We start from the raw sequence: 26,639 nt of genomic DNA, 5'->3' as shown, positions 1-26,639 counted from the left end.
ATATATAGGGTAATCCTTTAAGGTGTTTGAAGAGGCTTCCTTGTGTAAAAAATAGCCGCTTTTAACAACTCGACTTGGACTTTGGTAACTATGGGTGCGTTATTAATGTTTGAAGTCTAATGTCTTAGCGTTTGCTTTGGTATGGTCAGTATTCTTCTGGTAGTGGCTTGTTTAGGGTGAAAACCGATACTCATAATTCATAAATCCACACCCACTGAAGAGAAAACCCTAGAAAAACCCAGACCCAAGCAGAGGAAATGGTGATAGGGCTTAGGCAGTTCATGGCAAGAGTTGGCAACGGAGCCGGAGAGCCCGTTCTCGATACAGATAATGTCGAGGAGCTTGTTCACGTCCAGCCTTCCGTCTCCATCGCACTTGGGAATCGTGCCCCGGAATCCCCTGGCACTCTCTACATCACCACCAAGTACCCTTAACTCTCTCTACAATTACTAGAATTGTTGCATATAATCAGCATCATTTTTAGTTGCATTTAAAGTTTAAGACTTCTGGGGTTATTTTTTCTTTTTTTGGGTCGTTGCAGGCAAGTGATTTGGCTGAGTGATGTGGACAGCGCAAAGGGCTACGCCGTTGATTTTTTGTCTCTGTCGCTTCACGCTGTTTCAAGGGACCCGGAGGCCTACCATTCTCCTTGTATTTACACTCAGGTTTTCCAGTGCTTTTCTTATTTCTCCTTTGTTTACTTAGAAAACATACTTCCCTTGCCCTTATTAAGTTTTGCTTAGGTTTTGTGATGATTTTAGTTACTAATCATGCTCATGCTTTGCTTTCAGTTGATTAAAATTGTAAATTAAAATTTGTATTTTGCAGTCTTTTTATTCAATATCATTTTGTTTCTTTATAGCTGTTTAACTGCTTGGATGCTTGTTCAACTTTCATTGATTGGTGAGAAGCAACCTGGGGAAAGAAAATCTTTGTTATGCATTTTTATCGATTGGTGGATATGTGCAGCTCGGCCAATAAAATGGGCAAGGGAGTCGCTCCAAATTTTGCCAGCTTTTTCTTTGGTTAAACTAACATGACAGTTAAAGTATGGAATTTAATGTGGAATGGAGCTGCCAGCATAATTTTATAATTGTCATCTAGTCTCAGTGCACTTTTTCAAACCATGGGTTGAAACAAAACCAAGAAATCAGGAACGATTGGAAAAGCTCTAAACAGTAATTTGATTTAGGATGATCAATTTTTTATTATCAATAAAGTTTAAAGTTTGTAAGTTTAATATCTACTGTAATAACTATCTTCATTTCCTAATTAAGTGAGTTTCTCTGTACATTTGGACTGGGGATATGCAATTTTTTGCTTTCCAGCAAGTGCTTGTAGTACATGATTTTCTCATTTATTGAAAGCTCTCTCTTTCTCTCTCTCTCCCTGTTAAGCGGTTGGTGCTCCTGATCTTGTTGTCCATTATTCAAATGTTGCTTTGCTCCCTTTGGTGTATACTGGGTTTGATTAACGGTTTTTTGCCTGAAGATTGAAACTGAAGCTGATGAAGATGTGTCTGAGGACTCAGATTCAGAATGTAATGAGGTTTTAGATTTATCCAAGGTCACCGAGATGAGGCTTATTCCGTCAGATGCTAGCCAATGTGCGTATAATTCAGAATTTTCCTCTTCTAATGCTTAGATCGCTTTTCTGCTGTTTTTATCTGTAGTGGCAATGAATGTTAACTTTTATTTTCACTTATTATGTGATAGTGGACACTCTGTTTCAGATGTTCTGTGAGTGTGCTGAGTTAAATCCAGAGCCTATTGAAGGTGAGTTCCATTTCCCAGTGATCTTATGGAGTTGTAAATTGAGAAGTTTTTGCTGTTGTATGGGCATGCTTCCTTTATTGATTGCATGGTTATTTATGTTTTTGCTTTATGCATGAGAAGGAGAAGAAGAAGGACATAATTGGGTTTTTAGTGCTGATCAGTTGGAAGATGAAGCTGCAGGTATGGGATAGACAGCGTTAATACTTTCTGAAATCTCTCTATAGTTTCCTTTTTGTGCTTGCATGTTCTTTACATCTCTAATGTATCTCCAGAGGGTGATGATTCAGAATGGCATTTTCCCCAGAATCCTACAAACTCAATTGGTCATTCAAATGGTGATCATGATCTAGCTTGCACAGTGCTTGAGGTATAATAATGAATTTTTATTCTTCTAGGTGCTGGGAGGTCTTGTGTTGCACGTTCCTAATATATATTAATTTTGTCAAGGTTAGCTATTATATCCTTGTGAGCCGACACGAAAGCTGTGGCCAATTGAAACTTATCTAACAGGATATTTATTTTGTGTATAGGTTTCCTGTTATTGTTATTTTGTTTATTTTTCTTTGAAAATCATTTGCTTACTATGTTTTTGATGGCTTCTCTTTTGTCTACAATTTATGGCTCATCTCATTTTAACATCTTCTGTTATTTGTTTGAGTCACCAACAAATTTTAGGGTTCTGATTAGATGGAACTTCTGTAATTGGATTTTCTTATCTAAGTTGTCATTGTTGTACTTTGCAATTTTTCTGACATACCTTTCTAGTGTTCCTTCTTGCTTTGCTTCTTAGGCTTTTTCTCATTTATCCCATTTCCACAAAAACATGCAGCTTCAAATTAACGATCAACGCTTTGAGGATGCAGAAGAGTTTGAACAAGTTAGTGATAGCAGTCATCATCATCATCATCAGTGAGCTCCCATGTGACTGTTGTGTTACAGGAAATTCAGCATACGGCAAGAGTGAACATAATTCTTGTGTTGCTTTTAACTGGTTTTGCCCCATGCCCAAACATTGTTGTATATACTTAATCACTCAAACAAGTTGACTTTGTTTTCCTTTTAAGAAACTTTTTAAAAATATTTTGTTCTTCGTTTTGTAATTCATGTATCAGATAGTGCTTGTAGAAGCACAGGTTATGATACATTCATATATGTAGTATAGTGGAGTTTGGCAACATTCTGTTGGTGACATGTTTGTCAACCTCTCGTCCTTAGTGCAATTTAAATGGATAGATGTTAGCTACAGAATGCTGGTTTGAATCAAATGTGCCATGGTGTCAACAGTTCTAGTTTTAGTATCATGCCTTGGAGAATATTTTTCTGATGATAAATTTGAATATACCTTAATCTCAAAAGTTGTAGAAGACGAATAAAATCTCCTTAGGGTTGTAACTTGGATTCATATTCTCGTCTAAAAGACCAAAAAATGTGTTACCTACAATTATCTCATCATGTAGTTGAGCTAAAAAAAAGCTGTAGTTTTTGATCCTGTGTATTTGTGGCTGAAATGTGTTGGCATTTAGGACCCTTGTGACAGGGTATTTGTAGCTTTTTCGTGGCTGAATTGTGTAGCCCTTTAGATCTCTTTGTAGCCGGGTATTAGCAACTGAAGGGACAATTCTCTACCCTATTCAATGAAATGCTCTTGCCCTTCCAAAAAAAAAAAAAAGTGAAAGAGACGTGTAAGAAAAGTTGAATCTCACTTTTCTTGTAGATTGGATTACTTCTTACTTTCTAAGACTGGGGAAAAACATGTTCGAAAGAGCTACGTAAGTCCATTTCTTCTGCTTTCTACTTTCTTTCGGACATACACCTTAATGATGTCGGGCTTCTATGATAAGGTTGCAGTTCTTGCCTGCGAGGGCTGGTCATGGTGCTGCGAGGGACTCGCTACGTATAACATCATCAGAGCGGCAGCAATTGTTTTGGCAGCCGCACTAGCCACTTTCTGTTATGCATGGTGGGCTAACAAATTCACCAAAAGCACGCCGCCCCTGCCACCTGGTCCACCAGGCATGCCAATACTAGGAAACCTTCGTTTCATCCAACCTGATTTTTATCAATACGTTGTCAAACTCTCTCAAATCTATGGCCCCATTATCAAACTCCAGCTCGGAAGCAAGATCTGCATAGTAATAAGTTCACCTTCAGTTGCAAAAGAGGTCCTCAAAGACCATGATGCTATCTTCGCTAACCATGACACGCCTGCAGGAGCCATAGTCGGCATGTATGGTGGACTTGACATCGCGTGGAGACCTAATGGGCCTGAATTGCACAAGCTGCGTAAGCTTGTTGTCCGTGGAATTATGAGCAAAAGAAGCCTTGATGCTTGCTACACGCTTCGTCGACGAGAGATTCGACGAATGGTGAAGGATATTTACGGAAAGGTTGGCTCACCCGTTAACATCGGTGAACAAATGTTCCTAACCAGTCTAAATGTTATGGTAAGCATGCTGTGGGGTGATTCCTTGAATGGAGAGGAAAGAAGCACGCTTGGGATTGAGTTTAGGAGACGATTGGTAGAATTTGTAGAATTGTTTGGAGCACCTAATGTTTCAGATCTTTTCCCTGTTCTTACGCCATTCGATTTACAAGGAATTCAATCCAAAACAAAGAAGAATTTATCGTGGTTTTATGAGTTTTTTGAATCAGTGATAGTACACCGAACAAAGGTTGAACAGGCCGATGGAGAGGGAAAGAAAAAGGAAGAAAGCAAGGATTTTCTGCAGCAGTTGTTGGAGCTGAATCAACGAGGAGATGATGAAACCTCATTATCCATGAACGAAGTAAAGGCTTTAATGCTGGTATGTAAATGAACTTTTGATATTCCATTTTCCCCCTCTCTAGGATAATCTCTTCTACATAGGTTTGGATTATAAAACAAAAATTAATTAAATCTACCCTCGTTTTGTGGTGTATGTTTTGTGTGGTTACGTTTCTGATTCTCAGTTTTGTTCTTTTGTGTATTAAATACGCTAGACATACAGGTCTTAGACAATTACATGATTATGCTAAGGATCCAATGCAGGATTAGGTCCATGCAGGTTAAATTTGTAAATATGTAGTATTGAGGATGTCACTTGATTTACAGACTTTCGAATTGTTCTTGATGTTAATCATATCTTCCTTTTGGTATGCATTTGTTGCGTGGAGAGTTGATTTTAATCTTTGAAATTACATCCTAAATGGTTTTGAAAATTTACAAAATTCTCTATCCCTCAATTTGTGAGCAGGATTTGATTGTAGGTGCTACAGATACAACATCTACCACTGTAGAGTGGGCAATGACAGTGTTACTGCGACATCCAAATAAAATGAGTAGAGTCCTTGAGGAATTGGAGGCAGTAGTTGGAAACCAAAACATTGTGGAAGAGTCTCATCTTCCTCGACTGCTCTATTTGGAAGCAGTTGTAAAGGAAACACTTCGAATGTATCCACCTACTCCGTTACTATTGCCTCGCAAGCCCAGCATGACTTGCACTGTGGCTGGTTATACCATTCCCAAAGATTCTAGAATTTTAATTAATGCATGTTCGATACAAAGAGACCCTGAGATTTGGGAAGGTCCACTTCAATTTGAACCTGAAAGATTCTTGAAAGACACTGAGAAAGGTAACTATCTAGGAAACAATTTCCACTTTTTTCCATTTGGGTCAGGGAGGAGAATTTGTGCTGGAATTCCTATGGCGGAAAGAATGATAGCACACGTCTTAGCTGCCCTGGTGCATTCTTTTGAATGGAAATTACCAGAGGGAACAAAGCTTGATACACAGGAGAAATTTGGAATACTTTTGAAGAAAATGGAACCACTTGCTGCCATTCCTGCTGCACGACTTTGTAATTCGGAGCAGTACCAGTAACATGTGTCTTATACGAGCGTGCATGTAAAGCGTCTTGCCTTTGTTCCTTAAAAGAAGGCAAGCACCCCGCCACTTGGCATCTTTGAGTAATGAATAATGACTTAAATTCCCCGTGCTTTATCTACTACTGGGCCTCGGCATGCAAGCTTGACGCTTAAAAGGTGCATCCAAAACGGATAGAAGTATTATATTTTGTTTTCTGCTGCTACATTACAGTTATTGTTGAAGTAAGACAGGCATTTCTGCTATTCTCAGCATCGAATTGGAGCTGTTCCCATTCATTGGTGGTCGAAAGCGACTCGTCAAATGCTGTTAAATGGGTACAGGAACCTAACCTAGCCTCATCGAGGATGAGAAAGCGGATACCTCATGTTGAGATGTTAAAGAAAAGAGTGACAAAGTGGGAAATTAAACATGTCAGGAGGGAGGCAAACCATCAAGCTGACAGTCTTGCCAAATAAGGTCTCGGTAGGAAAGTTGAATTGATTAATGTGTGGGAGGATGATCTAAATAGAATTTCTGAACAGAGAGGAACCTTGACTGATGAGTCTATTCAAGGATAACTATGGCTGCCCAGGTATGAAAAGTTTTCAATGAACTGTGATCGTTGAATCAAGCATGCTCTAGGCTGGAGTCTAGGTTTTTGTTTTTGTTGATCTATGTTTGGTCTGCTGTGTTTTCCTCCTTATTACAAAGTGTGGATCCGTTTGCTGTTTTGGGAGTGTTTTTTAGGCTGTAAAGGGTGTATAGGGGATGGTCTTTTGTATAGTATAGAGATACTTGTATTCTGTGATTATTTTGCAACGGTATACCCCTGGCCTTCGTAAGGGGCATATGGTGGGGAGCTCAGGCTCACCCTGTTTTTATCTATCACATGACTGGTTTTTCTCTTCGTAAATGGTGTTGGTTCAAATGGCCTCGGCAGAAGCTCTTTTTCCTCTGGTATGGCTTCCTCATTCTTCCTTGGTGTCTGTTTCGGTTGACTTGTGCTTCGTGGCAACAGGGTATAACCTGGTTTTGGAACTTCTGGTCTTATCTTTCTCTTGTTGCTATTGGTCAACATTTTCAGTGGTTTTGGACTTATTGGAATTTAGTGTGGCTTGGTTGTCTACTGCTTGAATGGGAGTCGAGGTGGTGACAAGGCTGCTGTTAACTATGATGCGGAATTTTTTCAGCCTCTGTTTTGTGCTTCCAGCGGAGAGCTTTGGTGATTTCAGTCTTGAGCTTGTTGTGTTGTGTTGTGTTGTGGTGGGTTAATTTTCTGATGGCTGTTGCCAAGGTCTGTTTATGCCCACCAGGTATTTGATGATTCACCTAATTGGATGACAAGCACCGCCCAAGGTGTGATGTTGGCCTTGGCTGAAGGGGTGATTAGCTATTTGCTTGTCCTTTTGGATTTTTTGTATGTTTATTCTGGTAGGAATGAGTAACCTACTTAGAGGTTTGACCGTAGTTGGGATACACTTTAATGAAACTTGTATCTTAACCTTCTTTTAATGGAATACATTATGCTTTTCAAAAAACAAAACTGGGTAAGTGCTTTACTATCACAAGGGTCAAGGCGAAAGGAATGGCCGTTCTCAGCAGGTTCCACTTATAAATAATTGCTGGTGGTATAGGGGATGTTGAAGAGAGGGAGGATTGGAAATGGTTGTGGCGTTTTAAGCGTCATGAAAGACACATGTTTTTTCTTTGGCTTTATTTGCAGGATAATGTTTTGGCAAATGTGGTTCGATTTCAGAGAAAGCTAACTACACTCCAAGTTGTCCTCGATGTGGGGCTCAAGTTGAAGACCTTGATCATATTCATAGCAGATGTTGGGTGTCTAAGGAGGTATGGCAGCAACGTGCTCAGGTTCGTAATGTGCATGGTTTCTTCTCGGTATCTTTTAATTTTTGAATTTATTTTAATACGATGAGTAAGTTGTTTTACTCTAATGACATTAGTTATAATTCTTTCTTCTCTATGGCTACCTAATACATTTGGAAAGCATGCAATCCTCAGTTCTTTGACAGTTGAAATACTGATATTTCTGGCCTTTTCATATTTTGTTAGAGCAAGAAGAGATGTATCAATAGCCTTTAGGAAGAATATATTAGTGCGATAATTCAAACTCCTGGATAGATTTGTGAGAAAAGCCTCTGTTTCATGTTTATAAATGAAATACTGCTGCAGCCATTAAGAACCAGACAATAATTACAAATGCAGGTGGACTTGTTAGAGATTGGAAGGCAACCATGGATTTTTGGTTCCATGATTAACATAGGCTGAACAAATAGTCTGCTAGCAGAAATTTGGGCTGTAAAAGTATCGGGAGTAAGGCCTGCAGAATTCAATTCTAAGAATTTTTAGTGGATTTTTTAAGAATGGTATTGAGAATGGTCATTTGGAAATAAACTTTATAATTTTTTTTAACATATAATACTTTATTTTGATCAATAAAATTTTAGCATTGTGTTATATTATATATATATATATATATATATATATATATATATATATATATTAATCAAGTCAGGATAATCAAATATAGAAAAAAGGATGTTTCCTTCTGTTCAGTAAGGGCCCTATTGCATGAGCATTGGTGACCAATGGTCCTTACCATTCTAAATATAATATTCAGTATGGTATGGGGTGGTTCAATGCATGGAGAGGAGAGAAGCAGGCTTGGAATGAGTTCAGGCAATTTGTGGTAGAGTTTGTTGAATTGTTAGGAGTTCCTAACATTTCTGATCTTTTTCCTTTCCTTACTCACTTCGATTTGCTAGGATATCAATCCAGAATGAAGAAGGCTTTGACATGGTTTGATGAGATTTTTTAATCAGTGATAGCACACTCAAAGAAAGGTTGATCAACCTGATGTTGGAGAGGGCAAGAGAAAGGAAGAAAGCAAGGATTTGCTGCAGTTGTTGGTGCTGAACCAACAAAGAAGCTATAAACCCTCATTATCCAATAACGAAGTTTTAAGGCTAAGCTGCTGGTATGTATCTAAGGCTAAAATTTTACTGTTAGCTAGTGGACCATTGCTTCTTCTTTTATCAGTTGTATTTTATTATCTTAGTTTTGTCCTCTGTGTATGGTATACTTGTTGAGCCAACAAAGAATAACATTACTCTACTAATTATGAAATTAGCTAGTAGATGTTATTAGATTTGTAGTATCTTTAAAAAAAAAATTACTTTTAAATTTTCTTAATACTAATTAATTGTGTCCTCTTTTCAGTTCTGAATTAATTATAATTAATTTTCATCTTTTTTTGTTACATGTAAAATTAATTTGCATTCTGCAGTGCCATGTTAAATATTTTTAAACATTTATGATATCTAAGATACAATTGTTTTGATACAAATACAGTGTCCATTACCGTAAAGTGGACAATGACAGGTTACTAGTACATCCGGATAATATGGGAAGAGTTGAGGAACTGGATAGAGTGATTGGAGACCAAAACATTGTAGAAGAGTCTCGTCTTCCTCTACTTGTCTATTTAGATGCAGCAATAAACCCACACCCTCTAAAGAGAAAACCCTAGAAAAACCCAGACCCAAGCAGAGAGAATGGTGTTAGGGCTTAGGCAGTTCATGGCAAGAGCCGGCAACGGTGGCAGAGAGCCTGTTCTCGATTCAGATAATGGTGAGGAGTTTGTTCACATCCCCATCACACTTGGTAATCATGCCCTGGAATCCCCTTGCACTCTCTATATCACAACTCTCTACATTTACTTGAATCGTTGCATATAATCAGGATCATTTTAATTGCATTTAAAACTGAGGATTTCTGGTTCTTTTTTTTTTTTTTTTTTGGGTCATTACAGGCAAGTGGTTTGGCTGAGTGATGTGGACAGTGCAAAATGGCTATGCCATTGGTTTCATGTCTCTGTTGCTGCAACCGTTTCAGGGGATCCAGAGGCCTGCCCTTCTCCCTGTATTTACACTCAGGTTTTCCAATGCTTTTCTTATTTCTCCTTTGTTTGCTTAGAAAACACACTTCCATTGTTCTTATGAAGTTTTTGCTCAGGTCTTGTAATGATTAGTTACCAACTCACGCTTTGCTTTCAGTTGATAAAAACTGTAAATTAAATTTGTAGTTTGCAGTCTTTTTTTATTCGATATCATTTTGTTTCTTTATAGCTGATTGTCTGCTAGGATGCTAGTTTAACTTTCGTTGATTAGTGAGAAGCAACCTGAGGAAAAGGAAATCTTTGTTTTGCATTTTTATGGATTGGTAGATATGTGCAACTTAGCCAATTAAATGGTCAAGGGAGTGGTGCCAAACCTTGCTAGTTCTTTCTTAGTTTAAACTAACATGATAGTTAAATTTGTTGAATTTAATGTGGGACGGAACAAAACAAATAATTCAGGAATGAATGGAAAAGCTCTAAACAATAATGTGATTTAGGATGACCAATTTTTTATTATGAATAAAGTTTAACATTTGTAAATTTAAAATCTATTATAACAATTATTTTCATTCCTCTGTAAATTTGGTTTGAAGATATGCAACGCTTTTGCTTCCCAATAAGTGCTTGTAGTACATTTTTTTAAATTTATTGGAAGCTCTCTCTCTCTCTCTCTTGATTAACATTTTTTTTCCCTGAAGATTGAAACTGAAGCTGATGAAGATGAGTCTGGGGACTCAGATTCAGAATTTAATGAGGTTTTAGGTTTATCCAAGGTCACAGAGATGAGGCTTATTCCTTCAGATGCTAGGTAATGTGCAAATATTTCAGTATTTTCCTCCTCTAATGCTTAGATTTTTTTCTGCTGTTTGTATCTGTAGTGGTGGTGAATGCTGACTTTTATTTTTATTTATTCTGTGATAGTGGATACTCTGTTTCAGATATTCTGTTAGTGTGTTGAGCTAAATCCGGAGCCTATTGAAGGTGAGTTCCACTTCCCAGTTTTCTTGTGGAGTTGTAACGATTTGCAAAGCAAACCTACTCTGAAAGAAAATTAAACAAAATAAGAGTAACTGATAACATATACACAAAATACAAATTTGGTTAGACAAGTTTCAATGATCAAAGTGTTGGTGTTGGGTCACAAGGAAATAATAGATAACACCAACAAAATTAATTTATTTCCAAATAGGAATGAACTGTACATGATCTCCCAGCACCTAGTAGAATGAACATCTGCTGGTGTACCTCTAGCACTGTGCGACCTAGATCATGATCACCATTTGGATGACCAATTGAGTTTGTTGGATTCTAGGGGAAATGCCATTCTAAATCATCACCTTCTGGAGATACGTTATGTTATAAGATATGTATAGAACATGCAAGCACATAAAGGAAACTATGGGGAGACATTTCAGAATGTATCAACACTGTCTATCCTATACCTCCAGCTTCAGCTACCAACTGAACAGCACTAAAAACCCAATTATTTCCTTCTTCTCCTCCTAAGTAAAGCATAAAAGGAAGCATGCCAGACAACATATTTTAGGGCTCTGATTAGATGAAACTTCTCTAATAGGAATTTCTTACATATGTTGCTATTGTTATACTTTCATAATTTTCTTGCATACTTTTCTAGATATCCTTCTTGCTTTGCTTCTTAAGCTCCTCTTTTATCTCATTTCCACAAAAACTTGCAGCTTCAAATAAACGACCAGTGCTTTCAGGATTCAGAAGAGATGGAACAAGTTAGTGATACTGGTAGTAGTCATCATCATCAGTGAGCTACCATGTGACTGTTGCCTTGCAGGAAATTCAACATATGGTAAGAGTGAACTGAATGCACGTGTTGCTTTTAACTGATTTTGCCCCATACCCAAACTTTATTGTGTATACTTAATCACTCGAACAAATTGGCAATGTTTTCTTTTTCAGAAACTTGTATTTTAAAATTATTTTGTTCCTGTTCTTCATTGTCATTTGTGTATCACACAGTGCCTGTAAAAGTACTAAACAAAGATTAATATGGGAAATTTGTCCATTATCTTTCATTCTGTGAGGTTGATAGAGACTGCTGGTTGGGAACACTTTGATCAGCGGGACATATCTTTCAGCGCAAAATGATTAAATGCGCCAGAAGCACGGATTATGATCCATTATTTATGTATCGTGGTGGAGTTTGGCAACATGCTGTTGGCGACAGGGTCGTCCACCTCTCTTCTTTAGTGCAACTTAAATGGAAAGATGCTAGCTCCAGAATGCTGGTTTTGATTTACATATTTTCTCTTCAGTAAATTGTCGACCGTCGTTGGCAGCCAGCTCAGCTATTGTCTTCTAGTTGGTGTCAATCAAATGTGACGCTGGTAACAGTTCAAATTATGGCTATTGGAAAATTTGGTTACAATGGCGTGTAAATGTTTTTAAGTGATAATGGCATTGCCGAGTGGGAGCAATAAATCGTCAACGTCTCATCAATCATCATCAATGACTAAGTCTTGCTTTAAACCATCATCAATTGCCATTGGGAATGTAGTATATACTATAGTATTATATCTTTGAGAAAATTCTTATGATGATAAATTGATAATACTTTAATCTTAAAAAGTCGTAAAAGAAAATTAGAATCTTATCAGGGTTGTAACTTGGATTGATATTAGCATCTAAAGACCCAAATTTTACCCACAATGATCTCATCATGTAGTAGAGCTCAAAAAGAGAGAATTTATCTCAATGAGTTAAAGCTTTAATAAGTCGTTTGAAAGAGCTATAGAAGTTCATTTCTTCTGCCTTCTATCTTCGGACAGATACCTTAATGATGCCTGACTTATATGATAAGGTTGCAGTTCCTGCCTGCGAGGGCTTGTCATGGTGCTGCCATGGACTCGCTGCGTATACCGTCATCAGAGTGGCAGCAATTATGTTGGCAGCCGCACAAGCCACTTTCTGTTATGCATGGTGGGCTAAGAAATTCACCACGAGCAAGCCGCCCCTGCCACCTGGTCCCCCAGGCTTGCCTATACTAGGAAACTTTCCTTTCATCCAACCTGATTTTCATCGATACGTTGTCAAATTCTCTCAAATCTATGGCCCCATTATCAAACTCCAGCTCGGAAGCAAGATCTGCATAGTAATAAGTTCACCTTCAGTTGCCAAAAAGGTCCTCAAAGACCATGATGCTATCTTCGCTAACCGTGAAGCGCCTGCAGGAGCCATAGTCGGCATGTATGGTGGACTTTGACATCGCGTGGAGATGTAATGGTCCCGAATTGCGCAAGCTGCGTAAGCTTGTTGTTCCCGAAATTATGAGCAACAGAAGCCTTGATGCTTGCTACACGCTTCGCCGACGAGAGGTTCGACAAATGGTGAAGTATATTTACGGAAAGGTTTGCTCGGCCGTTAAAATTGGTGAACAAATGTTCCTGACCAGTCTAAATGTCATGCTAAGCATGCTGTGGGGTGGTTCACTGAATGGAGAGGAAAGAAGCAGGTTTGGGATTGAGTTTAGGAAACGATTGGTGGAATTTGTAGAATTGGTAGGAGCACCTAATGTTTCAGATGTTTTTCCAGTGCTTACCCCATTCGATTTACAAGGAATTCAATCCAAAGCGAAGAAGAATTTGTCGTGGTTATATGAGATTTTTGAATCAGTGATAGTACACCGAACAAAGGTGGAGCAGGCCGACGGAGAGGGTAAGAAGAAGGAAGAAAGCAAGGATTTTCTGCAGCACTTGTTGGAGCTGAACCAACGAGGAGATGATAAAACCTCATTATCCATGAACGAAGCAAAGGCTTTGCTGCTGGTAAGCCGATAAACTTTGGTGATTCCAATTTCCCCTCGCATACGTGAATCTGTCTTACCAGTTCTGGATTCTAAAAACAAAAATCAGTTAATTCTTCTGATGTCTTTAAGAATGGACTACTGCACCTCTCCATTATGCTTTAGTTCTTTAAACTAAACTTCTGAATTTGTCTCCAGCGCTACATTTTTATACTCTAAATCTTTTGCCACCTTTGTCCCTTCTATAGAGCCCAAAACCTTTTATAACAAGCTCGAGTCCGCCCTCACTTCCTTTTTCAATGTCTCCTGCCAGCTCCTATCAGGATTCCTTGCATTATATATTCTTCCATATTTTAATAGCTGCAGCCCCCTATATATACTATATGTTATTACTCTGTGAAGACTTTTTTTAAAACGGGTAATAATATTAATGATACTAATTATACTCTCAAATCCACTCTACGAATACTCTTTTATTTTCAACTATCTGTCATGTGATGAGATACAGTAACTGATGATCGGAGGAGATTTTCTTTCTCACTTTTTGAAGTGATGAGGAGAGGGAATATACAACTTTTTCCTTCAAAATAATACAATTTTTTTTATTGGACTTGTAAATCTCATTTGTGATGTGTGTTTTTTTTGTTTACGAGTTGATTATACTAGTTTTTTTTTTAATTTTGTGCAAAATCAAAATCAGACTATATATATATATATATGGTTAATCTTTTCAGTATTTTGTTACATTCCTGATTTTAGATTTTATTCTTTTGTGTATTAAATATGCTAGACATACAGGTCCTACATAATTATATGGTTATGATATGGATCCAATGCGAGATTGAGGTTCATGTACCTAAACAAATTTGTAAATATGTTATATTGAGGATGTCACTTTTTCTCGTTGATGAGCCTAGGTTTCATTAAGTATCGGGGTTTGCTCAATTCCGCGGCCTCCCAAAACATAAAAACAAAAGCTGTACTTTAATCTATAATATGTGCAGGCTACTCTTTACAAACCCAACAAGACTCAACTCACCATACCTAACACAATCCAGCATACCTGCACTCATTCTCCCCCAATAATTTTTTTCCAAAACCAACATCATGAGATTAGACCCAAAGCCCAAACTCCCCCCTCCCATCACCAGCCCAATTGAGGATGTCACTTGATTTGTAGATTTACTTTTGAATTGTTCTTGATATTAATCATATTTTCCTTTTGGTTTGATGCTTTTATTGGAGTAGTGAGTTAATTTTGACATTTGCTATTACATCTTAAGTGGTTTTGAAAATCTTATGTAATTCTCCATCCCCCAATTTGGGGACAGGATATGATTCTCGATGCTAATTAATTGAGAATTCATAATAAACTTAATTAATAATATACTTAAAATATATTAATTTATTATATGTACATATACAAATCATATTCATAGCAATTTAATTTTTGTTACATATATATATTTATTTATTTATAAATATGTATTAATATGAAATTACAAATTATATATTTTAAATGATATAACTTATATGTTAATATTATAATATATGATAATCAATATCGTATATATTAATATATTATAATTATTACATTTTAGTCATATTTCATAATATAAAATATTACGAATATATATATATAATTGTATAAATATTATAATATATATTTAATTTATACATAAACATTACTATAACTTATAATAAATTTTATTCATATGATTCCACTTAATAATTTTATTAGTTATAACCCAAATTTTTATAACATATTGTTTATAATTATTTATTATTTATAAAAACTTTGATCTAAATATTATAACATATAAGTTGTGTTATTAATTTCATATACACATAATAAAGTAATATATTATATATATATACATATATTTAGGGGTGAGCAAAACCAAACTAAATCAATTATCTACTAAAACCAAATACGATTTAGGTAAAACGGTTCAGTTTAATTGGTTTATTGGATCAATTAGTTTAAAATGTTTGGTCTAATTGGTTTTTTGGTCGGTTCTTGATTTTAAATTTTTAGACCAATCCACACCCAAAAAACCAAACTAAGTTTTTATATATATATTTATATATATAATATTTTTTTATATATATTAAGAAGAATTGATGGTAAACTTAGTTAATAATATATTTAAAATGTCTTAATTTATTATATATACGTGTACAAATTATAATTATAGTAATTTAATTTTAATTATATATTTATTTATAAATTTGTATTAATATGAAATTACAAGTTATATATCTTAAAGGATATAATTTATATGTTAATATTATAATATATGATAATAAATATCCTACATATTAATATGTTGTAATTATTACACCTTGTTAATAGCTCGTTATATAAAATGTTATGAATATATATATAATTGTATAAATATTTATATATATATATATTTAATTTATATATAAGCATTACTATAACTTACAATAAACTTTATTTATATGATTACACTTAATAATCTTATTAATTATCACCTTAGCTTTTATAACATATTATTTATAAGTAGTTATTATTTATACAAACTTTGATATAAAACATTAAACATATAAGTTGTATCATTAATTTCATATATACATAATAAAGTAAAATATTATACATATACATATATTTAATTTATACATAAGCATTACTGTAACTTATAATAAACTTTATTTATATGATTACACTTAATAATTTTATTAAGAAAATAACATTTTTTTGTACTAAAAATTTATAATATTGTGAAGTTGGCAAAGGTCATTAATTATTTATTCTATTTAATTTCGTTTAATTTCATTAATTAATATATTATTTATTCAAATGTTCTCGAGCTAAATATGCTCGTATTAATTTTTTTAACGATTTTTAGTATATTAAAAAAATATCTTTTAAATATTATAAGTGTGTTTAGAGTATGTTTTAATGAATTCTTTTGAATTTTTTTTAAAGAACTGCTTAGTTTTCAAATTATATACCTACTGCATTAAAAATTATACATATATTCTACATGTGCAATCCACATATGATCATTTTTATTGATCAGCAAAGTAACTACAACTACCAGGGAAGGGAATAAAAATTCCAAGGCTTCAACAACTACCAGGGCTACTGCCCTCTGGAACCAGATCACCTGCCAGAACCCCATATTGTCGGTATCTGCTCTTGCTTGGCCCCAACCAATGTCGGTATCTGCACTTGCTTGGCCCCAACCACCATTAATATTGAGATATAAATTCAATGGCGAATAACCAACAGCACGTATATATTGAGATAGAGATGTTAGACAGAAAAGTAAATTATGCTATAGAAATAAAATATCATTAGATTGCTATTGATTAATATTTTTGTGTGTTTTATTCTGTTTTATTTATCTTTTAAAACATAAAAAATAAAAATATCAAGCAAAGAAATTTTTATTTTTTTTCTATAATTATAAAGGTTTATATTTAATGTATTGACAGTGTATCTGTCAAGCCACCAAAATGTACCACTTTATTAATGAGATAAAACCAGAATTCATTAGGGACCTAAAACTAAATATTAAAAAGTTTTAACATTTAATGAAGTAAAAAATTAATTTTTTTTTACTCTCTCTAAAATCTGTTCCATGTTTCTCTCTAACCTTTCTAATCTCAAAAATTTTTACAAATCTTCCATGTCTCTCTAAAAAATCTTTAGGATCTTTTTTTTTCTTCTTTTCAGTTTAAAGTTGTTTTTTCCTTTCGAGTTTAAAGTGCAAAAAGAAAAAGTAACTTTCTCCCTAAACTCTAATCCACTTTTCCCTCTTACCTTTCTCTTGTTCTCTTTAAACAATCCACAATTTATTCAAGTTCAGCTTTACTTTACATGTAATTGATTAAGATATAAAATCGACAATGAAATTTTCAATTTAGAGTGTGAGATTTGAGATTGAAAGTCTTTAGTCTATATTATTGTTATCGATTCAATTAGATATTTTCATAGGATCATAATGGGTTATTACTTTTTTATATGTTTTATAATGAAAGAACTCATGGATTGATTTTTTTTTAAAGAGTACTCATGGATTGATTTAACAATCTTGATTCCTTAAAACATGAGACATGCAAGATTTTCATTTTGATTAGTTCTTATGGTACTAGACATAAGTTAGGTATGTTATATTGTTTCTGCAATCGCCTTAGATCTAAATCTAGGAACAAGTAAAGATGATAATAGTGCAAAGGGAAAGAAGTCATGGAGGAGAGTTTATAGAGAAAGTAAAAACTTTTAATTATCATCGCTCTTGAATTTCATAATTTTATCAAATTTAATCTTAATGGAAGAAAAAGAGGAAAAGAAGATGATGGAGTTGGAAAGATTAAAAAAAAAAAACAATTGAGAGGAAGTTGGAGAGAGAAAAAAAGTTTTTTAAAAAAATATTATTAATATTTATTTTTAAGTCTTTAATGAATTTTAATTTTACCTCATTAATAAGTGTTATATTTTGGTGGACAATATACACTGCCATAATGTACAGTCGGTGGATAAGCATATCCACAAGCGTCGGACCTAAAAGTTTGCTTCTTGCGCTTTATATCTTCCAAATAAACACATTCTGGAAGTGCGACTCAACTGTTTGAGAAAACAAAAAAAGTGCGACTAAGTAAATAATCATGCCAAATCTCGCCAGTAAGGTTGCTGTTCTAGCCTGCGGGGGCTTGTCATGGTCCAGCAATGATAACGCTGAGCATACCATCATCAGAGAGGCAGCAACTCTTTTGGCAGCCGCACTGGCCATTGCCTGCTATGCATGGTGGGTTCAGAAATTCACCAAGAGCGTGCCGCCCTTGCCACCAGGTCCTCCAGGCTTGCCTATACTAGGAAACCTTCCTCTCCTCCAACCTGATTTGCATCGATACATTTCCAAACTGTCTCAAATCCATGGCCCCATTATCAAACTTCAGCTCGGAAGCAAGATCTGCATAGTTGTAAGTTCAGCTTCAGTTGCCAAAGAGGTCCTCAAGGACCACGATGCTATCTTTGCTAACCGTGACCCTCCTACGGTAGCTATAATCGGCACGTATGGTGGATGTGACATGGCATGGAGATCTAATGGCCCCGAATGGCGTAAGCTGCGAAGGCTTGTTGTTCGTGAAATTATGAGCAATACAAGCCTTGATAATTGCTATGCGCTGCGTCGACGAGAGGTTCGAGAAATGGTGAAAGATATTTACGGGAAGGTTGGCTCACCAGTTAACATTGGTGATCAAATGTTCCTTACCAATCTAAATGTGATAGTAAGCATGCTGTGGGGTGGTTCACTGAATGGAGAGGAAAGAAGCAGGCTTGGGATTGAGTTCAGGCAAGTTGTGGTAGAGTTTGTTGAATTGTTAGGAGCTCCTAACATTTCTGATCTCTTTCCTTTTCTTACCCGCTTCGATTTACAAGGATATCAATCTAGAATGAAGAAGGCTTTGAAGTGGATGGATGAGATTTTGGAATCAGTGATAGCACACAGAAGAAAGGTTGATCAACCCGATATCGGAGAGGGCAAGAACAAGGAACAAAGCAAGGATTTTCTGCAACTGTTGTTGGAGTTGAACCAACAAGGGGATTATAAATCCTCATTATCCATGAATGAAGTTAAGGCTCTGCTGTTGGTATGTATCTAATCCAGACTTTACACTCTTCAACAAAAACAATTGGTGGTTGTTTTTTATTTTGACTTTAGCTCCTCTTGTTTGTTGTTGTTTTTATCTTAGTTGTCCTTTGAATATGATATATTGTTGAACCAACAAAGGTCCTACACAAAGCAAGATCGTGGTCTATGTACATTTTACAAAGTGTGTGATTGTAATAATTACTAAAAAATACTATATATTTGTATTTTTTTTATCGAAGTATTAATTATTATAAATATAAGAGTATTTTTTTGTAATATATTGTAGATGTCATTTTTATTTTTGTTGTTTTTGATACTATCTATCATATGTTCTTTTTTAATTCATTTCAACTTGAATTTTTTTTGACACATTTAAAATTAATTTTGATATTTGTGATGATCTGATGCTAAATAATTTTGAACATTTTTCATATCTAGGATATGATTGTCGCCGGTACGGACACAACATCCACTACTGTAGAGTGGGCGATGACAGAGTTACTACGGCATCCAGATAAACAGAGAAGAGCCGTTGAGGAATTGGACAGAGTGGTTGGAGCCGGAAACATTGTAGAAGAGTCTCATCTTCCTCAACTTGTCTATTTAGATGCAGCAATAAAGGAGACCTTTCGATTTCATCCGCCTATTCCCTTGCTAGTACCTCGTAGTCCTAGCACGACTTGCACTGTGGCTGGATATACCATCCCCAAAGATTCCAGAGTTTTATTTAATGCGTGGGCGATACAGAGGGACCCTGAGTTTTGGGAATATCCTCTTCGATTTGAACCTGAGAGATTCTTGAAAGACGCAGAGAAAGGCAACTATCTAGGGAACAATTTCCACTTTATTCCGTTTGGATCGGGGAGGAGAATTTGTGTTGGAATTCCTTTGGCAGAAAAGATGGTGACGCACGTCTTAGCTACGCTGTTGCATTCTTTTGAATGGAAATTACCGGAGGGAACAAAGCCTGATATACAGGAGAAATTCGGAATTGTATTGAAGAAAATGGAACCACTTGTCGCCATACCCGCTGCACGACTCTCTAGTTCAGAGCAGTACCAATGAAGCTGTGTTTCTTATTTCTTTTTACCAAAAAAATATGTGAACCTCCTTCTCCTTGTAAACGATACTTCTGATAACTCTGAATTTTCAATGATGAATAATAACTTCCCCATGGCCATGGCACTTTTATTAAGGACATTCCCCAACACCAATTACCACTGCAGTCGTCCTCCTTCGTCGGCACCGCCAAATCCTCTTTTCTTTTTTCCTTTCACCTCTGTTGCGAGAAGAGATCAGCTCCAATGGTGTGATATGGTCACTAATGTCAGATCGATGCTTTTATGGCCATATCTGGCCGCGACCAGCACCAGATCAATGCTCCATTACTGGTGACAACAGATTCAACCAGTGGCGAATAGAGAAAGAAAGGAAAAGAAGAAAAAAAAAGAAAAATGAAAATAAGGAAAACTAAAAAAAATTTTATTGATTTTTTAATAATAAATTATTAATATTTTAATAAAATTTTTTATAAAAATGAAATTAAAAGATTAAAAAAGGGAAAATGAAAATATAAGAAAAAATTTAAAAAAATAAAAAATCATCATAATATTGTAATAATAAAATATTAAATTATAATTTAATAATAACATATTATTTAAAAATAATGAATTTCAAAAACCTAAAAATTTTCATTAAGTTATAATTAAAAGATTTTTATCATTTTGTTATTATTTTAAAATTATTTTTATTAATCGAATATTAAAATAATATTATAATGATAATTTTATTTCATAAAATAATTTAATTTTAATGATCACCAAATGTTCCTTTGTGAGTGCTCTAGTCTTGCACCGTTACTTGGAACTTGATAACATGCCAGTTTGATTATGACAAAAGGGATCATGGCACTCGAGGTCGTAACAAGGTCGTTGATGTCTGGTATCTTCCTCTTGGGTGGAAAATTAATGTTTGTCTTAACAAGGTGTCATTCGAAAAGAAATGGAGGAATTATAAAGTTGAGTTAAAAGTTAGCAAAACTTGAGTTAATATAAGTGAATTATTTTTGGCTTGGTAAATGTGAAGTTTGTATTTTTTTTTAAGAATTTGTTAATTATTTATAATTTTTTCATACTTTAATCATATGTGAAAAAAGAAATTAATATAGTAAACATTTAATATTTTTATTTTATTTTTATTTAAATTTAAAATATTAAATATAAAATTATAATATATAAAATATAAATAATTAAATATGATATACAAAATTTTACATAATAATTAAATATATAAATAAACTATTACTCAACTTGGTTTTACTTCTGATTTTGGCATTATTTCCTTTACACACTGATGATGGCATTATTCTCATTTTTTTTATACGTGAATGATATGATTACAACTAGAGACGGTAGACTTATATTGTAGAATTAAAATAGTATTTTTGACAGGTAAAATACAAAAACCCCATTCAATACATCTTTAAAGTTCTTTAGTCAATTTTATTTCAAAATGCATTGTTAGGTGCTTTAACTCTTCATTGCTATTAGTTAACCGTTATTTATAAATATGAAAAATCATAATTACTCTCAAATAATTTAAAAATAAAAATTACAAACACTTATATAATTTAATTTAATTTAATAATAATATTTTTTATTCAACATTTACTAAATTAAAAAATAAAAAAAAACATAATGATGCAAAAAATAAAAATAAATTATGTAAAATTATTTTATTAACAATTCAAACAGGCTCATATATAATTTTGAAGTAAAAAAACAAAAATCTAAAAAAAATGAAGTAATAATAAAATCCTATGGAATATTCTAACCAAAGCATTTCAACAGAAACACCATTTTTTTTTCTTGCTTTGAAGTGAAAATAATTATTTAAGAAAATAAAAAGGAAAAACCCACTTAAAAACTAATGGTAACAAGGCCTAAAGTTTTAATAGGAAATAGATTTAGACATAAATATGTCAAGAAACGAAAATAGAACAACCTCTTTTTTCAATGAAATTGTTCTTTATTATTTTTTAAGATCCACATTGCTGTCTTTGCTAGATGAGGTGAGGACCAACAAAACGATGGTTTTGTAGGGTGGGGTGGTATACACATAAAGGCCATAATCAAGGATTCGTCATTTAAGCCTCAAAATTAAAAGCCTTCATTAACTTGGCAACTTGCTTAACTGGTAATTAGGCCAGTTAGGAGTTAAAAGCAACATGAATGCTTTCTAAGAGCCCACGTTTTCATTAGAGGGGTTTACAAAAAGTACCCTTACAATATGCCCTGTGTAAACAAAGGCAAAGCATCGCCTTGTGTAACCAGTCCTCTGGTTAGCTTCTTTTAGTGGCGGAGGGTAGTATAGTTTTGGGGGAGGCTTGGCCCCTTAAAATTTTTAAAAAATATTATTTATTATATAAGGAAAGTGAGGATTTAGCTACTATGTATTGGTGTTTTTTTTAAATTAAAGGTTATGTCACATAATGAAAAGTTATCTTAACTCAAAGGTTATATCACATAAAGTAACATAGTGTGTCTATTGGATTATAGGCAGGTTTTCATATAAATTGTTATGTCTCTTGGTAAATGACATCTAAAAGTTATGAGACAAATTGAAAAGATACCATAGCTCAAAAGTTAAATATGAAAAGTTATTATTTCAAATCATAATTCAAATATTATGTTTTATGGAATGAATAGTTGTCTTTTCATAAGATGATTATTGAAACAATGTCTTTATCCAAAAGTTGTGTATAGCAAAATGTAAAAATACTTTTTAGACCAAATGGTGCCTTAATGAAAGGGTTATGTCCTTGTAGAAGAGACACTTGTAAGCCTATATAAAGGGCTTGTTACCAACCATTTTGACAAAATCAAATCAAAAACAAAACAAGTGCAGAAATATCAAGAGTAAGAAAAGTGTTGTGTTCTATTAGCATAAACACTTAAATTCCCATCAACTACAAAAGTGTCCAAATTCTTTTTAATCTACTTGCTGCAGAACGTAGGCTCTAAGGCCGAACAACTTTGCAAACCCTCGAGTGTATCTAGCGGTCTACTCTCGTAAAGTGCAATACGAAGTTAAACGTTAGCTTCATTGTATCCCTAAGACTATTCGCATTATTCCTCTTTGCATACCGAGTGGTGGGGGCGAAATAAGTCTTAAAGATAGAATCTATTGAAAGGCTCGCCTTGAAGTCAATTTTGTCGATTCCTTGAATTCCATCTAAACCTCATTTGCACCAATAATTTTAAGACTTATTTATGTGGTATTCAAAATGACTTCACTTAAAGAGATAGCTACCAACATTGTCAAGTTAGATCGTTTTGTAGGAGGAAACTTTATTTGATGGCAGAAAAAGATACGCTTCCTTCTCACAACTCTTAAAATCGCTTATGTTATAGATACACCACGACCAAATGAAGAAGGTGGTGAAGAATCCGTGGATATAACTCGTTTAAGGCAAAAATGGGATAATGATAACTACATATGCATGGGATACATTCTTAATGGAATGTTGGATACATTGTTCGATGCGTACCAGAATGAAGTTAGTGCAAAACAACTTTGGGACAAATTAGAAGCAAGATATATCGCTAAAGATGCAAGTAGCAAAAAATTTCTAGTCAGTCGTTTCAATAATTACAAAATGGTTGATAATTATTCTGTTATGGAGCAATTGCATGAGCTTGAACGCATTCTAAATAGCTTTAAGTAATATGGTCATAAAATGAACGAAGCTCTTGTGGTATCTTCAATAATTAATTAACTTCCCCCTTCAAGGAGAGATACAAAGAAAACTCTAAAACATAAAAAAGAAGATATGTTTGTTGAGGACCTTGGTAATCATCTTCGAATAGAAGAAGATTATTGCAAACAAGAAGAAGTCAAGCAAGATGAAAAAGAAAAAGATTCAAATGAAAAGAATCTTGAGACTTCAAAGGTCCATATGATGGAACACAAACCATCAAACAAGTTGGTCTCACACAACAAAGGAAAACATTCCATAGGTATGAATGACCAAAGTCATAAGTTCAAAAGAAACAAAAAGGGGCCATGTTTCCATTGTAACAAACTTAGACATCTTAAGGCGGAATGTAAACTTTTGAAAAATAAGACACAAGGTGTGAACAATAACAAATTTGTGGCTATGGTTTTTGAGGTCAATCTTCTCCAAGATGATGGAGCATGGTGGATTGGCACTGGTGCAACTAATCATGTATGCAATGACAAGAGTTTCTTCAAGACTTTGGAAGTAGTTAATGATGAAACCATACTATACATGGAAAATTCCTCCACTACACAAGTGAAAGAAAAAGGCACTGTGAAATTTATGTTTACTTCTAAAAAAATACTTGTACTAAATAATGTTTATTATGTACCGGAAGTAAGAATCTTGTGTTAGGTGGTTTGTTAAATAAGTATGGCTTCAAATTAGTATTTGAAGCAGATAAGTTCATTTTTACAAAAAGTGGACATTATGTGGGAAGTGGATATTTTTGTGAAAACATGTTCAAACTTAATATTAATAAGAATATTACTAGTTCTACTTATATTGATGCTTCGTTTAATGTTCATGATAGTAAATCAATTATGTCTAATTTATGGCATAATAGATTAGGTCATGTTTATTATAAAAAAATGCATGATATGGCTAAATTAGAATTAATATCTAACATTGAAGTAAATAATGATATGTGTAAGACATGCATGGTTACTAAAATCACAAGAAGCTCATTTCGTAAGATAGAAAGAAACTCCAAATTACTTGCATTAATACATTATGATATTTGTGACATGTATAGTACTCCTTCTATTGGTAGAAAGAAATACTTCGTAACATTTATAGATGATTTTTCTAGATATTGCTATGTTTACTTATTACATACTAAAGATGAAGCAATGGAGAAATTTAGAATTTATAAAAAAGAAATTGAATTGTATTGTGAATTGCTTATCAATTGTTTACGAAGTGATAGAGGAGGTGAATATTATGATCCCAAGTATTTTGAGTCCACTGGTATTACTCATGAGATTACCGCTCTATATACACCAGAACAAAATGGTGTAGCGGAATGTAAGAATCGAGTTCTTACAGAAATGGTCAATGCTTTGCTTTCTAATTTAGGTTTGGGAAAAGGATTTTGGGGTGAAACCTTATTAACGGCTTGCCATATACTAAATCGAATCCCAAACAAAAAGAGCAAAACTACTCCTTATGAGCTATGGAAAGGAAGAAAGCCAAACCTCAATTATTTAAGAGTTTGGGGATGTCGAGCCATAGTAAAAGTTTCGAAACCAAAGAAAAAGAAATTGGGTGAAAAGGAATTGAATGTATATTTATAGGATATGCTGAACATAGTAAAGCATATCGTTTCATGGAGATAGAGCCCAATGATTCATATTCCATTAATACAGTCATAAAATCAAGAGATGCTATCTTTGATGAAACAAGGTTCAATTCAATTCCAAGACCCAAAGAACTAGTAATAAAAAGTAATAAACTTTCAGAAAATGACGAGAAAACTATTGAGCTTCTAAAAAGTAAAAGAATTAAAAAAGCAAAGACATATGGATAAGATTTCCTCATGTACTTAGTAGAAGGTACAAGAAAAGAAATATGTGAATACTTACCTTACTGCTTTAATGTATAAGGTGAAGGTGATCCTCAAACTTATGAGGAGGCAATGAAGTCTGGAGATGCTTCATTTTGAAAAAAGTAATACCAGATGAGATTGACTCGATAATGGGAAACAAAACGTGAAAATTGATAGACCTTCCACCAAGTTCCAAGCCAATAGGTTGTAAGTGGATTTTCAAAAAGAAAATGAAAGTTGATGGAACCGTAGAAAAGTTTAAAGCAAAGCTAGTGGCAAAAGGCTTTAAACAAAAAGAATGTGTTGATTATTTTGATACATATTTACCGGTAGCAGGAATAGCTACAATTAAAGTGCTTATAGCACTTGCATCTATACATAAGATGGTAATTTACCAGATGGATGTTAAAATAGCATTCCTAAATGGTGAGTTAGATGAAGAGGTGTATATGGAACAACTTGAAGGGTTTGTCTTTCCTGGTCAAGAAAAGAAAGTATGTAAGCTTGTAAAGTCTTTGTATGGATTAAAACAAGCGCCTGAATAATGGTATCAAAAGTTTGATGAAGTTGTGCTTGCTAACGGTTATAAAATCAATCAATCTAACAAATGTGTCTATAGTAAGTTCCATAATAGTAGAGGTTTCATTATTTGTCTATATGTAGATGACATGTTAATCTTTGGGACTGATGTAGAACAAATGAAAAACACAAAAAAGTTCTTGTCACGGAATTTTGACACGAAAGATATGGGTATGGCGGATGTTATTCTTGATATAAGAATAATGAGAAACAATAATGGCCTAACATTGTCTCAATCTCATTACATTGAAAAGATTGTAATGAAGTATGGTAAGTCAGATTGTATGTCAATGACTAAGCCTTATGATTATAATCTAAAGCTAACACCCAACAAAGACAAGCCAATAGCACAAAATGAATATGCAAAGGTGATTGGATGTTTAATGTATGTCATTGTTTGTACAAGGCCATATATTGCTTTTGTGGTTAAGGTGCTAAGTCGATTTACAAGTAATCCAAGTAAAAAACATTGGTATGTGTCATAACGTGTGGGTCCGGGAACCCAACCACTAGACGC

At 34.2% G+C, this 26,639-nt stretch overlaps 3 protein-coding genes and 1 pseudogene across 10 annotated transcripts; all 4 read left to right on the top strand.

The window, feature by feature from the left end:
* The first annotated feature begins 115 nt into the window (after positions 1–115).
* On the top strand, positions 116–3,023 carry LOC18605401 (nucleotide-sensitive chloride conductance regulator (ICln) family protein). Of its 2 annotated transcripts, none has more exons than XM_007038383.3 (7): positions 116–424; positions 542–665; positions 1,492–1,606; positions 1,716–1,775; positions 1,896–1,955; positions 2,048–2,142; positions 2,605–3,023. In XM_007038383.3, exons 1-7 carry the CDS (start codon positions 258–260, stop codon positions 2,686–2,688), a joined length of 705 nt encoding a protein of 234 aa, XP_007038445.3. In that variant the 5' UTR covers positions 116–257; the 3' UTR covers positions 2,689–3,023. The 2 variants fall into 2 exon arrangements, with proteins under 2 accessions (XP_007038445.3, XP_017973051.2); XM_018117562.2 differs by having other exon boundaries at positions 1,893–1,955.
* Positions 3,024–3,262: 239 nt separating this feature from the next.
* On the top strand, positions 3,263–11,584 carry LOC18605400 (carnosic acid synthase-like). 7 transcript variants are annotated; one of them, XM_088804481.1, is made up of 9 exons: positions 3,263–3,544; positions 3,624–4,579; positions 5,009–7,489; positions 8,404–8,615; positions 8,990–9,301; positions 9,450–9,573; positions 10,235–10,344; positions 10,458–10,517; positions 11,234–11,584. In XM_088804481.1, exons 2-3 carry the CDS (start codon positions 3,791–3,793, stop codon positions 5,633–5,635), a joined length of 1,416 nt encoding a protein of 471 aa, XP_088660607.1. In that variant the 5' UTR covers positions 3,263–3,544; positions 3,624–3,790; the 3' UTR covers positions 5,636–7,489; positions 8,404–8,615; positions 8,990–9,301; positions 9,450–9,573; positions 10,235–10,344; positions 10,458–10,517; positions 11,234–11,584. The 7 variants fall into 7 exon arrangements, with proteins under 7 accessions (XP_088660607.1, XP_088660603.1, XP_088660602.1 ...); XM_088804477.1 differs by having other exon boundaries at positions 3,263–4,579; positions 5,009–5,796; positions 5,891–7,489; XM_088804476.1 differs by having other exon boundaries at positions 3,263–4,579; positions 5,009–7,468.
* Positions 11,585–12,207: 623 nt separating this feature from the next.
* Positions 12,208–13,968, top strand: LOC108661355 (carnosic acid synthase-like; annotated as a pseudogene).
* Positions 13,969–17,850: 3,882 nt separating this feature from the next.
* LOC18605394 (flavonoid 3'-monooxygenase CYP75B137-like) lies at positions 17,851–20,133 on the top strand. The gene is made up of 2 exons (XM_018117465.2): positions 17,851–18,936; positions 19,377–20,133. Exons 1-2 carry the CDS (start codon positions 17,950–17,952, stop codon positions 20,001–20,003), a joined length of 1,614 nt encoding a protein of 537 aa, XP_017972954.2. The 5' UTR covers positions 17,851–17,949; the 3' UTR covers positions 20,004–20,133.
* Positions 20,134–26,639: the final 6,506 nt, after the last annotated feature.

This window comes from Theobroma cacao, chromosome 3 (genome assembly GCF_053813885.1).
Source record: "Theobroma cacao isolate CCN51 chromosome 3, ASM5381388v1, whole genome shotgun sequence".
In the NCBI taxonomy this organism is placed as follows: Eukaryota; Viridiplantae; Streptophyta; class Magnoliopsida; order Malvales; family Malvaceae; genus Theobroma; species Theobroma cacao.
The sequence above is the reverse complement of the archived record's forward strand: the minus strand, read 5'-3'. Positions and strand labels throughout refer to the sequence as shown.

Excerpts from the sequence above, each read along its gene's own strand:
- LOC18605401 (XM_018117562.2), top strand. The coding sequence starts at position 258 with ATGGTGATAGGGCTTAGGCAGTTCATGGCAAGAGTTGGCAACGGAGCC. Across the intron at positions 1,776-1,892 it reads AAATCCAGAGCCTATTGAAG|AAGGAGAAGAAGAAGGACAT; the intron begins GTGAGTTCCATT and ends TTTATGCATGAG. Across the intron at positions 1,956-2,047 it reads GTTGGAAGATGAAGCTGCAG|AGGGTGATGATTCAGAATGG; the intron begins GTATGGGATAGA and ends ATGTATCTCCAG.
- LOC18605400 (XM_088804477.1), top strand. The coding sequence starts at position 3,593 with ATGATGTCGGGCTTCTATGATAAGGTTGCAGTTCTTGCCTGCGAGGGC. Across the intron at positions 4,580-5,008 it reads AAGTAAAGGCTTTAATGCTG|GATTTGATTGTAGGTGCTAC; the intron begins GTATGTAAATGA and ends ATTTGTGAGCAG.
- LOC18605394 (XM_018117465.2), top strand. The coding sequence starts at position 17,950 with ATGCCAAATCTCGCCAGTAAGGTTGCTGTTCTAGCCTGCGGGGGCTTG. Across the intron at positions 18,937-19,376 it reads AAGTTAAGGCTCTGCTGTTG|GATATGATTGTCGCCGGTAC; the intron begins GTATGTATCTAA and ends TTTCATATCTAG.